Raw genomic sequence first — 12833 nt, forward strand, 5'->3', positions numbered from 1 at the left:
TCAATCGCTTCCGCAAAGATGGCGGCGGCTGCGGGGAGAAGCGTTCGGCTGGCGGCTTGGGGCGGCAGGCTGCGGCGCGTGCTCGCGGCCGGACGACAAGCCGTCCCGCGTGCCGGCCCCGTGGCAGCGGCTGTGGCCGGCGTGGCCCTGGCAGGGGCAGGAGCGGCGTGGCACCACGGCCGCGTGAAAGCCGCTGCACGCGAGGGCAGCCTGACGGTGCTAGCGCAGGTACAGCCCCGCCCTCGGACGCCCCTGGGAGGGAGGCGCCAGAGACCCCAGGCCGCTGCGCGTGCCCGGAGAGCGGGGGAGGAGGGCGGCCGGAGGCGGGGGACGCGGGTGGGCGTGGCTCGGGGCCGGCGTCTGCGGGAGAAGGGGCGAGCTGGTCTGCGGGCGCTGTGTGTCCCCGGCCTCCCCGGGAGGGACATCTGGTAGCCTCTCTAGCGAAAGGCTTCCCTGGTCGCTGCTTTGTACGGAGCGGTGGAGTCGTCCTGTTAGGTGACTTTTCCAGTCATGAAAATATCAGTTATAAAAGTTAAAACAGTTGGTGGTTGTAGATTCTCTATGTTCTAATGACGACTATTGCATGAGCCTTAAGCGTTGATGTTTTAGTGGACCCCCGTCTACTCAGTGAAACTGGTTTTCTTAAAACCTGGGCTGTTAGGGTGCCAGTGTTTAGTGCCCTATTTCAAGGTAAATATTGCCGTGTGAAAACTCAGGAAGTTTGAAAGTACTACCTAAAATAGGGAGAGACGTTTCAGTGTTTCGTTTTCATTTTCTTAGAATTAAAGGTAGTACTTTATTTTCCTTATATGTTAGGTTTCTATTATCTAGGTCTAATGGAAAACTCAAGAAACAATACAGCAAAAGGAAAAGCAAACCTTTCAGACTAAAGGTTGGTAAATGTTGGTAGTATGAAGATAAATATAGTTTATGCATGTATTGGCACCAGTCTCCCACCACATCTGATTAGAGAGGCAGAGAGAACTTCTCATGCAATATAGCCTTCTTGTTAAGTTTTCCTAAGATTTATTTTTATTTTATGTGTATGAGTATTTCGTCTGCATGTATGTGTATACACTGCAGGCAGGCCTGGTGCCCAGTTGCCAGAAGAGGGTATCGGCCCCTGGAACTGGAGTGACAGACAGGTGGTTCCAAACCACCACGTGAGTGCTGGGAACCGAACCCAGGTCTCTACAAAAGCAGCAGGTGTTCTTAACCATCTTATGTCAGACAAATTTATTTTTCATTATTGGTTTTTCTGCTTGCATATTCAATTTCATCCTATTCAGAACCTCAGATTAATTTTCCACGTGATGTTATTTTAACTTAGAAACTACTAATGCCTTGAATAATAAATTTACTTTTTTTCCCCTGTTGCTGAGTTTCCCATATGCTACGCAAGCAAGGTCTGTTTACACAAGCTTGGTCTGCTCCTTGGACGAATAGAAAATGAGTTTTTTTGCTTTTACTCCCAGGGTGGAATTCCTTCCTCGGCAGTGGCTGAGAACTAGTGCACTCAGTGTAGCTCTGGCTTGAACGTTCTTCCTCTAAGGCAGTGATTGGAATGTGTTTTCCAAGGGGGACCTGTTAACCCTCCCCCACCGTTTGGGGCACATGTGTGCATACAGTTTTATTTTGTGTTTATTCTACTTAGTATCACATGTGGATCTAGTTTATTAAGAATAACCTTCATTTCCGCTTATCACACTAAATGATGTAAAAAATGGTGAAGTTGTGTTAATGACTTCCTATTCTTTTCTGTTTTCTTCCATGGTGACCAACAACTTGAGGTTTGTGTGGGGTCAACAGGAATAAGTGTAGATGTCCAGGTCATGAAGGAACAGACAGGTTGGAACTCTTCTTTCTTTCCCTTCATAATTATTGAAATCCTTTGTACTAAGGATGTGTGACCGCAGAGAGCAGTTTTAATGCTGGCTGCCCATTGGAGGGTCCTACAAGAGCACCCAGCACCCTCCTGCTCTCCTGAAGGGATGAGAAAGAAATGCTTCCTGGGACTCATGGGAATTCATTTGGCTAAAGGAGTATAGGTAAAGGAACACCTGCTCAGAGATCTGCGAGGAAGTTTGACTCAGCAAAGGAGTGAGCCATGAGCTGGGTGTGTGCAGCGGCCTGGAATGTCATTGATCACCTAAGCCACATGGCAAGATAAGGACTGTAGTAGCCTTGGCAGGAGTTCTGCAGTTTTGTGGATACCCACCCCCACCCCTACCCCACAGAAAGTGGCTTAGGTAGAAGTTACTTTGTTTTCAGTGGCCTGTGATTAAACTTGTTTAATTAGAAGTACAAACAAGGCACACTAGACCAGCTCCTTAACTGTGGGTGGCACTTTCATGCCGGGCCACCACTGGATGAGGAATTGTATAAACAAACAAACAAACATAAATACACAGTGAATCCCCAGCACTTGTAGCAGTGCTTGCCTACTTTACATCGTGTGACTTCACTGGAGCCTTGTTCTGAACACAGCTTTGGCTCAGATTCCAGACTACTGTGTGTTATGAACTGCAGTATTTTTACTATATGTACAAAGTTTCCTACTCTTACAGAAACGTAGTGGTTTATTAACAGAAAAGAGGCATTCAGTATGTTTCTACCATCATTCCTCGGTATGTATCAAATTACTATATCTGTAATTGTATTGTGTCTAAATACGTGATTTGAAAAATTCGTGTTACTGGATTCTTAAAAGTCATTACATGACTTTTGATTTGGGATTAAGACATAACTTCCAACAATTTCTGAAGTGCTCCTAAATGCTTACGAGTCTTTATACATATTGCGTGTTTATTTGATAACTAGAAAAGCAAAGTACCAGTGAAGGCCCCCCCAAAAAATCATTGAAAATGTTCTACGTCCTGCACTGTCAGATCCCCAGCCAGGATTTAAGAAGCACACCCATCTTATTAAGTACTTTAAAATTTTTATTACATTTATTTGTATTGGTGTGTATGGGCTCAAGTGCTCTGCACCTATGGAGGTCAGGGGTGGTGGAGTCTGTTCTGTCCTTCACCGTGTTGAGCTTAGTGATCACACTCAGGTCTTCAGTCTGAGCAGCCAGCTGCACTTCTACCCACTGAGCCACCTCACAGACCCATGGTTTTTGGTTGTTTGTTTTTGTTTTTGTTTTTTTAATTTTTTTCATGTGTATGTGTGTGGAGTTTGTGCTTATGTGTAAACATGTTTATGGGTACAAGTGAAGGGCTGAGGTAATGTCAGGATCTTCCTAGAGCTTTCAGACTTTGGCCCGTCTTGTTAATCAATCAGATTGCTCCAAGAAACCCATGTCTCCCTTTCTGACTGAAATTACAGGCAAGCTACCACACCCAGCTGAGGGCATTTATGGATTTGCATGGGCTCTGGGAGCTAAACTGTGGTCCTCTTACTTGCTGCAAGTACTTTTAACAGCTGAGCCATCTTCCCATCTCTGCCCCAAAATTTGCTTTCCTCTTTAATAAATGGTAAAAATATATGCACAAAATGGTGGTTGTAAGATAGCTTGATAATTTATTGTTAGTAGATGGTTTGTATACCTATTTTACATATCTCTATACCTAGGGTCTTAATTCTAAAAGAAAGTTCAGTGGAAAAAAAGGTCAGGACTGGAAAAGTTTAAGAAGCCAGATGCTAGCATTTTACAGCATGCAGCTCGGTCTTGAACAGGATTATTATTTTCCTGTTATGATTGGTACAGCATCTCAGTATCATTCTGCAATCCCTGTTAAGCCTGCCATCTTATCAAGTTATATAATATTTGCTTTGCTCTATGGGAAAATGTCAAGGCCTTAGAAAAATGAGTGAATTAAAAACGAGTTACAGAGTTGTCACGGTAATCGGGAAATGGTGGCACCTTAATCGGGACTGGTTGACAAGATAAGCTGTACAGAGTGTGAACTGCTCATCTGTGTAAATGTGGTTATTACAGTTTCAGAATATAGTAAGTACAGCAGGGAACAGTACTGCCTCCTGCCAACGTTTGTAGTAGAACGTGCTTCAGGCCTCATCAGTGGGTGAGGTGCTTCTAAAGTTTGTCCAGTTAAGTAGAATACTGGATATTAGCAGTTTCCCTGACTTCATTTCAGATTTATTTTGTTTGCTCTTCACAATCTAACTAGTAAAGTTATTTGGCCTAACAGCAGACATTATTACATTTCTCTATTCTAAGTAAAAGTGAGGAAGAGTTAGTCCACATTCCTTAGTGTATACATTCATCGGTGTTTTATTCCCCTTAGAAGGGTTAGTTGCATTTGTATTTATAATTTGTTTGTTTGTTTGTTTTGTATTTCAAAACAGGGTTTCTCTGGGTTGCTTTGGAGATTATCGTGGAACTTGCTCTAGAGTTCTGGCTGGCCTCGAATTCACAGAGATTCACCTGCTACTGCCTCCCGAGTGCTGGGATTAAAGGCGTGCAGCACCATTGCCTGGTGTGTGTTTATAAATTCTTACAAACTCCTGCTTCACTAATCAGGTTCTTCTTTTCTTCTCTTTTGGAATTATTTTATATACTTGTTTTACCTATAGCAGAATGGCCATTTGTCTGTTTCATCTCTGCATTTTGGTACATAGGACAGTGATGGAATGAACTGAACTGTGCTGCATAGTAAAGTGGCTTTGGTTTAGCTGGCGTTTATAGAAAGGTTAGCCAGCCTGGTCTACAAGAGCTAGTTCCAGGACAGGCTCCAAAACCACAGAGAAACCCTGTCTCGAAAAACCAAAAAAAAAAAAAAAAAAAAAAAAAAAAAAAAAAAAAAAAAAGGTTAGCCAGAAGCATAGAGCAATTCCCATTGTCCCAAATAAACTCAGTTATACTCTTGGAACCCTAGAAACATAGCATGTTCCCAGTAGGAAAAAGTAAAGACAAGACTATACTCTTTTCTTCTGTTTTCAACAAGTATATTATGACTGGCAATAAATGCAATAAATATATAACTAAATTAATAAATTGATATGGCCTTTGTTATAATAATAATTATGTAATAATTTTCTCAAAAGTGTAAAACTTCATCTCTTTTATTTATCCATATGAAATTGAGATTTTAATACTACTACTATTTATATATGTCTCTGCAACAAGATTTTTGTCTTTTGCTATTACATTTAGTAAAGCAAATATCAATTTTATTTTTTTTTGTTTTTTGTTTTGTTTTGTTTTGTTTTTTCGAGACAGGGTTTCTCTGTGGCTTTGGAGCCTGTCCTGGATCTAGCTCTGTAGACCAGGCTGGTCTCGAACTCACAGAGATCCGCCTGCCTCTGCCTCCCGAATGCTGGGATTAAAGGCGTGCGCCACCATCGCCCGGCGCAAATATCAATTTTAGAATTATGTAAAATCAATGATTTTTGTCCATCAAAATCCCAGCAAAATTCTTAAAAAGACCTCGAAAGAACGGTACTCAACTTCATTTGGAAAAGCAAGAAATCCAGGATAGCCAAAACAGTCCTATGCAATAAAAGATCTTCTGGAGGCATCACAATCCCTGACTTCAAACTCTACTACAGGGCTAAAGTACTGAAAACAGCCTGGTATTGGCATAAGAACAGACAGGAGGACCATTGGAACCAAATAGAAGACCCTGATATCAATCCACACATCTTCAAACACCTGATCTTTGATAAAGAAGCAAAAAATACCAAATGGAAAAAAGAAAGCTTATTTAACAAGTGGTGCTGGCATAACTGGATGTCAACATGTAGAAGAATGAAAATAGACCCATATCTATCACCATGCACAAAACTCAGTCCAAATGGATCAAAAACTTCAACATAAAGCCAGCCACACTGAACCTTATAGAAGAGAAAGTGGGAAGTACACTTGAACATTGGCACAGGGAACCACTTCCTAAGTATAACCCCAGCAGCACAGACAAAGAGAAACAATTAATAAATGGGACCTCCTGAAACGGAAAAGCTTCTATAAAGCTAAGGACACGGTCAACAAGACAAAAACGACAGCCTAGAGAATGGGAAAAGATCTTCACTAACCCCACATCAGACAAAGGTCTGATCTCCAAAATATACAAAGAACTCAAGAAATTGGACACCAAAAGATCACATAATCCAATTTAAAAAATGGAGTAAAAGCTAAACAGAGAACTCTCAACAGAGGAATCCAAAATGGCTAGAAGACACTTAAGGAAATGTTCAACATCCTTAGCCATCAGAGAAATGCAAATCAAAACAACTCTGAGATTCCATCTTACACCTGTAAGAATGGCCAAGATCAAAAACACTGATGACAACTTATGCTGGAGAGGCTGTGGGGAAAAGGGAACACTTCTGCATTGCTGGTGGGAATGCAAACTGGTACCACCCCTTTGGATGTCAGTGTGGCGATTTCTCAGAAAGTTAGGAAACAATCTTCCTCAAGATCCAATAATACCACTTTTGGGTATATATCCAAAGGATGCGCAATCGTGCCACAAGGACATGTGCTCAACTATGTTCATAGCAGCACTGTTTGTCATAGCCAGAACCTGTAAACAACCTAAATGCCCCTCGATCGAAGAATGGATAAGAAAAATGTGGTACATTTACACAATGCAGTACTACACAGCAGAAAAAATGATAGCTTGAATTTTGCAGGAAAATGGATGGAACTAGAAGACATTATTTTGAGTGAGGTAACCCAGGACACAGAAGACAATTATCGCATGTACTCACTCATAGGTGTTTTTTAAACATAAAGCAAAGAAAGCCAGGCTACAAACCACAATCCTAGAGAACTTAGACAACAATGCAGACACTAAGAGAGACTTACATAGATCCAATCTACATGGGAAGTAGAAAGTAGAAAAAGACAAGATCTCCTGAATAAATTGGGAGCATAGGGACCTTGTGGGAGGGTTGAAGGGGAGAGGAGAGGCAGGGAGGGGAGCAGAGAAAAATGTAGAACTCAATAAAAATTTAAAAAAATCAATGATTTCACTCCATCTAAACTGAGAGGCTTCCACTAATAAACCTCAGACCAATTAAATTATTTTTTTATTTAAATAGGCCTGGCATATGGCAAAAGCCATATAGTATATTTTGGTGTTGTATGATGGTTAGATGCTGGGGATTGGCAAAGTAGCTCTGTGGGTAAAGGAGCATTTGCAAAACCTGACAACCTGAGTTCAGTCCGTAGACCTACATGGTAAAAGGGGAGAACTAACTCTTCCTGCAAGTTACTCTCTGACCTCCACAGACATGTGCACATTTATGCACACAGCATGAGTCAGCAAGTAAATGGTTTAATTTTTTGTTAAATGCATGCATTTATGTAATACTGTTCACCTCAGTTGAAGGTTATGGAATAATGTCTGTATCTTTTCAATGCCCTCAAGACTTTTTACGAGAAAGAAACCCAGAAAAGCAACAGGGTCAAAAACTAGCTACCCACCCCTAGGTAAGGAAGAATGGACCCTGAAGGAGGTAAGGTGTTAGGACACATAAAGCTAAATGTTGGCCCCTTTGAAGGAGGCATGGATATACCACAGCAATATACAGCCTTTTGCTGGTGAAGAAACCTGCCAGCAGGAGTCTGCCATTGTTGGAAAGGGTAAGTGGGCTGAACCTGATCTGTACAGTCCTTCAGCTCTGCAGCATTTCATAAGCAATATGTGCTGGACTGTGGAGACTGAAGGCTCCTCTAGAATTGCCATGGAAGCTGCTTGGTAGACTTGGTTGGGAACGCCCTGGTGTGAAGGATGTGCTCCTGAAGGTGTGGCCACAGCCTTGTACCTTTGATGTGGGCCTTTGATCTCCACCTCTGAATAAATTAGACAGACTGGGACGTAGAAACAGATGCCTTTCTATTTCTGGTGTCTAGGAGTATTAGTTCCAGTCCTCTGTTGTCAGGCTAAAGTTGTTCCAGCTGGCAAAGGAGATGAAGTAACAAATTCCAGCCCCTGTGTCATGGAGACGACCTAAGAAGAGTGGCTGAGGAGTTGAGAAACAGTACATGGATAACTGGTACAAAGTGAAGACAGTTCCACCAGGTTTCAAGGGACCAGGAAACTGTTAGTTGACTACTGATAGCAAAGGATTTGATATGTGAACTTCTGGAGAGATGTGAACAAGTGCCTGTTCACCCTAGACAGCACTGACCAAAGGAAGAGTTCGTCCAGTCCAACCTAGTGAGCTAATAAGTTTGTGTTACTTAGTAGCAGGAGCATGGGTGATGATAAGACGGCTCTGACACTGAAAAGTCCGACCTTGGCATGGGCATCAACCTCTAAGAAACTGTATAGGTGGGGTCTCCCACTTAATTGGCTTCCTGACTCCTACAAATATACTCTAGCAGCTCCCAAGGCCAGATACAGCTGGGACCAGACACACATAGCTGAGAGTATGAGATTAGGTGGGAAGAAGTGACTGGAGTCCTAGGAGAGGGTCTGGTGGTCTTCCTTTCCTGTGAAAGAACTCAGCAGACTCGGTCTTATGAGAGCCTCAGGTAGTCGCAGCTGCTATGCTTAAGATGGCAGAGGCTGAACTGGAGGTCCTATATTGGAGTGTAGTTGACAGAGCAGGTGTCCTGTTGTCTTAGGGTTCCTATTGCTGTCAACAGACGCCATGACCATGGCAACTGTTATAAAGGAAAACATTTCATAGGAGTGGCTTACAGTTCAGTCCATCATCATCATGGCAGCATGCAGGCAGACATGGTGCTGGAGAAGGAGCTGAGAGTTCTGCATCTTACAGGTAACAGGAAGTGAACTGAGACACTGGGCAGTATCTTGAGCATGAGAGACCTCAAAGTCTTGCCCCCACAGTGACCCTTCCTCCAACAAGGGTACACCTACTCCAACAAAGCCACATCTCTAACAGTGCCACTATCTGTGAGTTTATGGGAACCAATAACATTCAAACTACCACACACACCATTAAAGAAAACTGAGTTTTGCCAGGCATGGCAGCACACACCTTTAATTCTAGCTCTCAGGAGGCAGAGACAGGCAGATCTTTGTGAGTTCTAGGATGGGATGGTATACTTGGTGAGTCCCAGGATAGCCAGGGCTATGGAGAGAGAGAGAGACTCTGTCTCAGAAGAGAACTGACTCCCCTCTTCCAGCAGCAGTCAGATGCAGCAGCTCCCTCTATGCCCCGTCCCCTCTTACTAGGGTTTCGTCCTGCTTGAGCTTGTATGGTTCTCGTGCACACTACAGCAATTGCTGTGATGAACAATTGTCCTCTTGTGTCCTGCAAAAATGCTTTTAAGATAGATCTTTGTAAATACTTGGCAGCCATAATAAAATTAATAATAAATATCAACATACCTTAGAAATAATGCATTTGTATGATTTTTGTATCTATGTCCCCTATAATCACCTCCATGACCCATATCTTTAGACATATATTTTGCCTTTCAATATCACCTTATTTTTTACTGTGATTGAGCATTTCAGGGACAAGCTGCAGTAGTGTTTGGAAGCTAGGATTACTCTTGAGTTTTAGTACCTGTTGGTATTAGTTATTCCCACTAGCTATCTATCTCCTCCTGCTCATCCTGATTCTACCCGTGGAGATGCTGCCCATGCTATTAGTTCGCATTTGCATTTTCTGATAAGAATCAAGTGTCTCTAACAATATTGTTAGTTGTGAAGCTCAGACTGTTCTTATAGTGTGATCTAGCTCACTGTTTAAATATTACTTGTCAGAATACCAAGTAGCTTTTAAAAGATCATTTTTAAAATAGATTTTTTAGAGTATTGTAGCACTTCTATATTTATATTTTAACCCATTCAGAAACACCTCCCAACATGCTTTAACGTGTCTGAAACCTGAATACATCTTAGAATAAATCCATTGTGCTGTACAGCTCTGATCAGAGAAGCTTCTTTCCGTAGATAGCAGAGACCCTTGACTGGTCAGAGTAAGAGACAGTGAAATTCTAAGCCCTATATTGTATAGGTATGTCATACCCCTCCCCCACTCAGGCTGAGGGAGCTTCTCAGAAGACAGGGTCAAAAGATTGTAAGAGCCAGAGATGTGGATAATATCCAAGAAAAAACATTTTTTTGAAACAATGAATTCACAGCAGTTGTGACAACATGCACAAGACTTGTGCAAACTTCACAAAAGCAAAAACCCAATGTGGGAGGAGGGGTAGACAAGAAATCCCACCTCTAGCTAGGAGCAGTTTTTAGCTGCTAGATGAGGGAGTCAGTTTCCTTTAATCATATGACCCCTGGTAGGCTGACCATGTTTCAGGACAGACCCCACTCCAAGTCTAATGGAGCAATATAGACTAGACTTGATGGGGAGAGAAAAACTAAAGCCATACCTCCAATAAGCTACTAACTCTACCTAGGCTCCCCTTCCTAATAGCCCAGTCTGCTGTGAACTCATCAGTGGATTCACCCAACCACTTCTTGAAGGCCATCAGCTGAAACCAAGCCTTTAACATGTTTGAAGTACTTCATAGTCACATCACAACCATGCTTACATATAACTGCCTCACTTCCATTCATTTTACTAACAGTGCTTAGAAGAGACCCTGATTTATCGGAGATACTCAATAAATACTTGTTAGTGAATGAATGAGTAGATAGAGTACTCAGGTTGCAGTGTACATAAAATGGTTAAAGTTAAGGTTGGTGGTACACTTCTTTAATTCTAGCACTGGGGAAGCAGAGGCAAGTGGATCTCTTGAATTTGAGGACAAGCTGGTCTACAAAGTGAGTTCCAAGACAACCAGGGCTACACAGAGAAACCCTATTTTGAACACCCCCCCCCAAAAAAAAGAACAAAAAAGGCTACACTTAGTTTAAAATAAGTAGACTTTTTCTCTAAGCTTCAGTTCGTCTCCTTTTTTAAAATTATTTATTTACTTTCCCGAGGCAGGGTTTTTCTTTAGCTTTGGAGCCTGTTCTAGAACTAGCTCTTGTAGACCAAGCTGGCCTTGAACTCACAGAGTTCTGCCAGCCTCTGCCTCCCAAGTGCTGGGATCAAAGGTGTGTGCCACCACCACCCGGCCCATTACCATTCTTAAAGCATTTCTCCTGTCACTGAGTTGCTTTGTAGACTGTCTCTTCATAGAATTGGTTGCTGTTTCCTTGTGGTTTATGTCCTTTTGTCAGGAATACTACTAAAGCACACTGTGTCCTTACAGTGCATTAGATCAGAAGGCAAGATACAGGACATAGTTTTCACCTGGTAATATTTTAATCACATGGTGAGGGAGTATTTGTCAGGTCTCTTTATTGTAGAGTTAAAAAGTTTATGTACTCACTAGATGATAAAAGTTCGTTGGGGAACTACTTCAAGGCTTCGTTGGGCATCAAAATAAGAGAAAGTCCAATTTCTTGTCGTAAATAAGATTCCAGGATGTCTAGGAAGACAAAAGTAAGCCTTGACCCACTGGTGCTGCTACTGCCCTTCTGCTCAGTCCAGATGTTTGTTTATGCTAACTTGATACTGGAAAGATCTGCCGTGACTTAGAAAAGTGCTGTTGCCGGGACAGGCTTCTAGCAGAGAGGGAGTGATGACAGGAGTTGTCCAGGCCATGAAGGCTACAGTGCTACAAGGTCCTACATTGTGCTGCAAGTGAGTTGTACATTTAGTTTAAACTCAGCAGGTTTGGAGAGGAGCAGGCCTGGTAACATGCTTCATTTAGAAGCATAACTAACTGATCCTGTGACTGAAGTAGTATGTCCTCCTATTTCCTGGAGTCTATGGTTGGGGTTCTGTAGTAAAAATAGTCAAGTCCTGTGTGTGGCCGTTTCCACCTCCTAAAGCAGAATGCTTATCTAACCAGAAAGCATTGGGTAGGTGACCACAGACATGCGCACATCAGCAAGTCACAGGATGGCATCAGGAGTGAAAGTGCTTGTATTTGTGGTGTGTATTTCTGGGTGAAGGAGTCAAAAGATGGTAAGATGTTAATGGTGAGTAAAACAGACTTGCTGGCCTGTATTAGAGGGTATTTGTATTTGTTTATATTGATGTGGTAATAAACTTTACAGCAATATATAGAAGCTTGACAACCATGAAACACTACAAAGACCAACATGTATGTAAAGCTTTCTTACAAGAATGCAGAGAAGGGTGGGGCATTTTGGGGGTTTTGTTTTTATTCTTACTGCCTCAGGTAAAAATGCCTGAAGACAGATAAATGTTGACAAACTTTGATGTTAATAAACCCAAATGGAAGTAAAAAAAAAAATCAAAGTGTGTAAATGGCTAGGTTATGAAAAGAAAAATGACACAGCTATCCCCTGTAATTAGAGGTAATTTGTGATTTGGCATAGCTATTTGTAGGACATGAATAAAAGCCTGTCTTCCCTTCCCTGTAGTAGAGCCGTACTCTGTCTGTCTTACTGTACATCTCCTGCAGGCCAGGGAGGGAAGAAAAGCAAATGACAATGACAAACAGAAGGTTATTTCATCTTTCCTTTGGCAGCTCTTGCCTGGCACTTGTAACATTTTGACAGGGACACCTATGCATAAGCCTATTCTGAGCCACTCAGCAACAGTGTATGGACCTAAAGATCATGTGCATGGTATAACAGGAGTAGAAAATCTGTAGTAACCTAATTCCACGAATAACATTAGTAGCTTACCTTCTGGATTTCAGTACAACTTAAATCTAAAGTAATATTTCATGAATCATATTTTAGTTCATCTGGTGATACAAAAGAATGTCATTTCCATCTATGAAAGGCCATGAATGTATGATATGTAGAGTAAATTTGTGATTACTAAGGACCCGATCTACCTTTACCCACATTCAGTGCTCCATGTCCTATACTGATGGAGGAAGGTCATTGGTTAATTAAATAAAGAAGCTGCTTGCCCTGATAGGTTAAAACATAGGTGGGAGGAGTAAACAGAACAGAATG

At 42.0% G+C, this 12833-nt stretch overlaps 1 protein-coding gene across 1 annotated transcript in view; it reads left to right on the top strand.

The window, feature by feature from the left end:
- Positions 1–12833, top strand: part of Micu2 (mitochondrial calcium uptake 2) — a 90655-nt gene continuing 77822 nt past the window's right edge. Inside the window, exon 1 of the mRNA XM_005355420.3 lies at positions 1–228. Coding sequence (XP_005355477.1) covers positions 19–228 — 210 coding nt within the window. The 5' untranslated portion in view covers positions 1–18. The remainder of the gene's footprint in view (positions 229–12833) is intronic.

The sequence above is a fragment of the Microtus ochrogaster genome, chromosome 17 (assembly GCF_000317375.1).
Source record: "Microtus ochrogaster isolate Prairie Vole_2 chromosome 17, MicOch1.0, whole genome shotgun sequence".
Classification (NCBI taxonomy): domain Eukaryota; kingdom Metazoa; phylum Chordata; class Mammalia; order Rodentia; family Cricetidae; genus Microtus; species Microtus ochrogaster.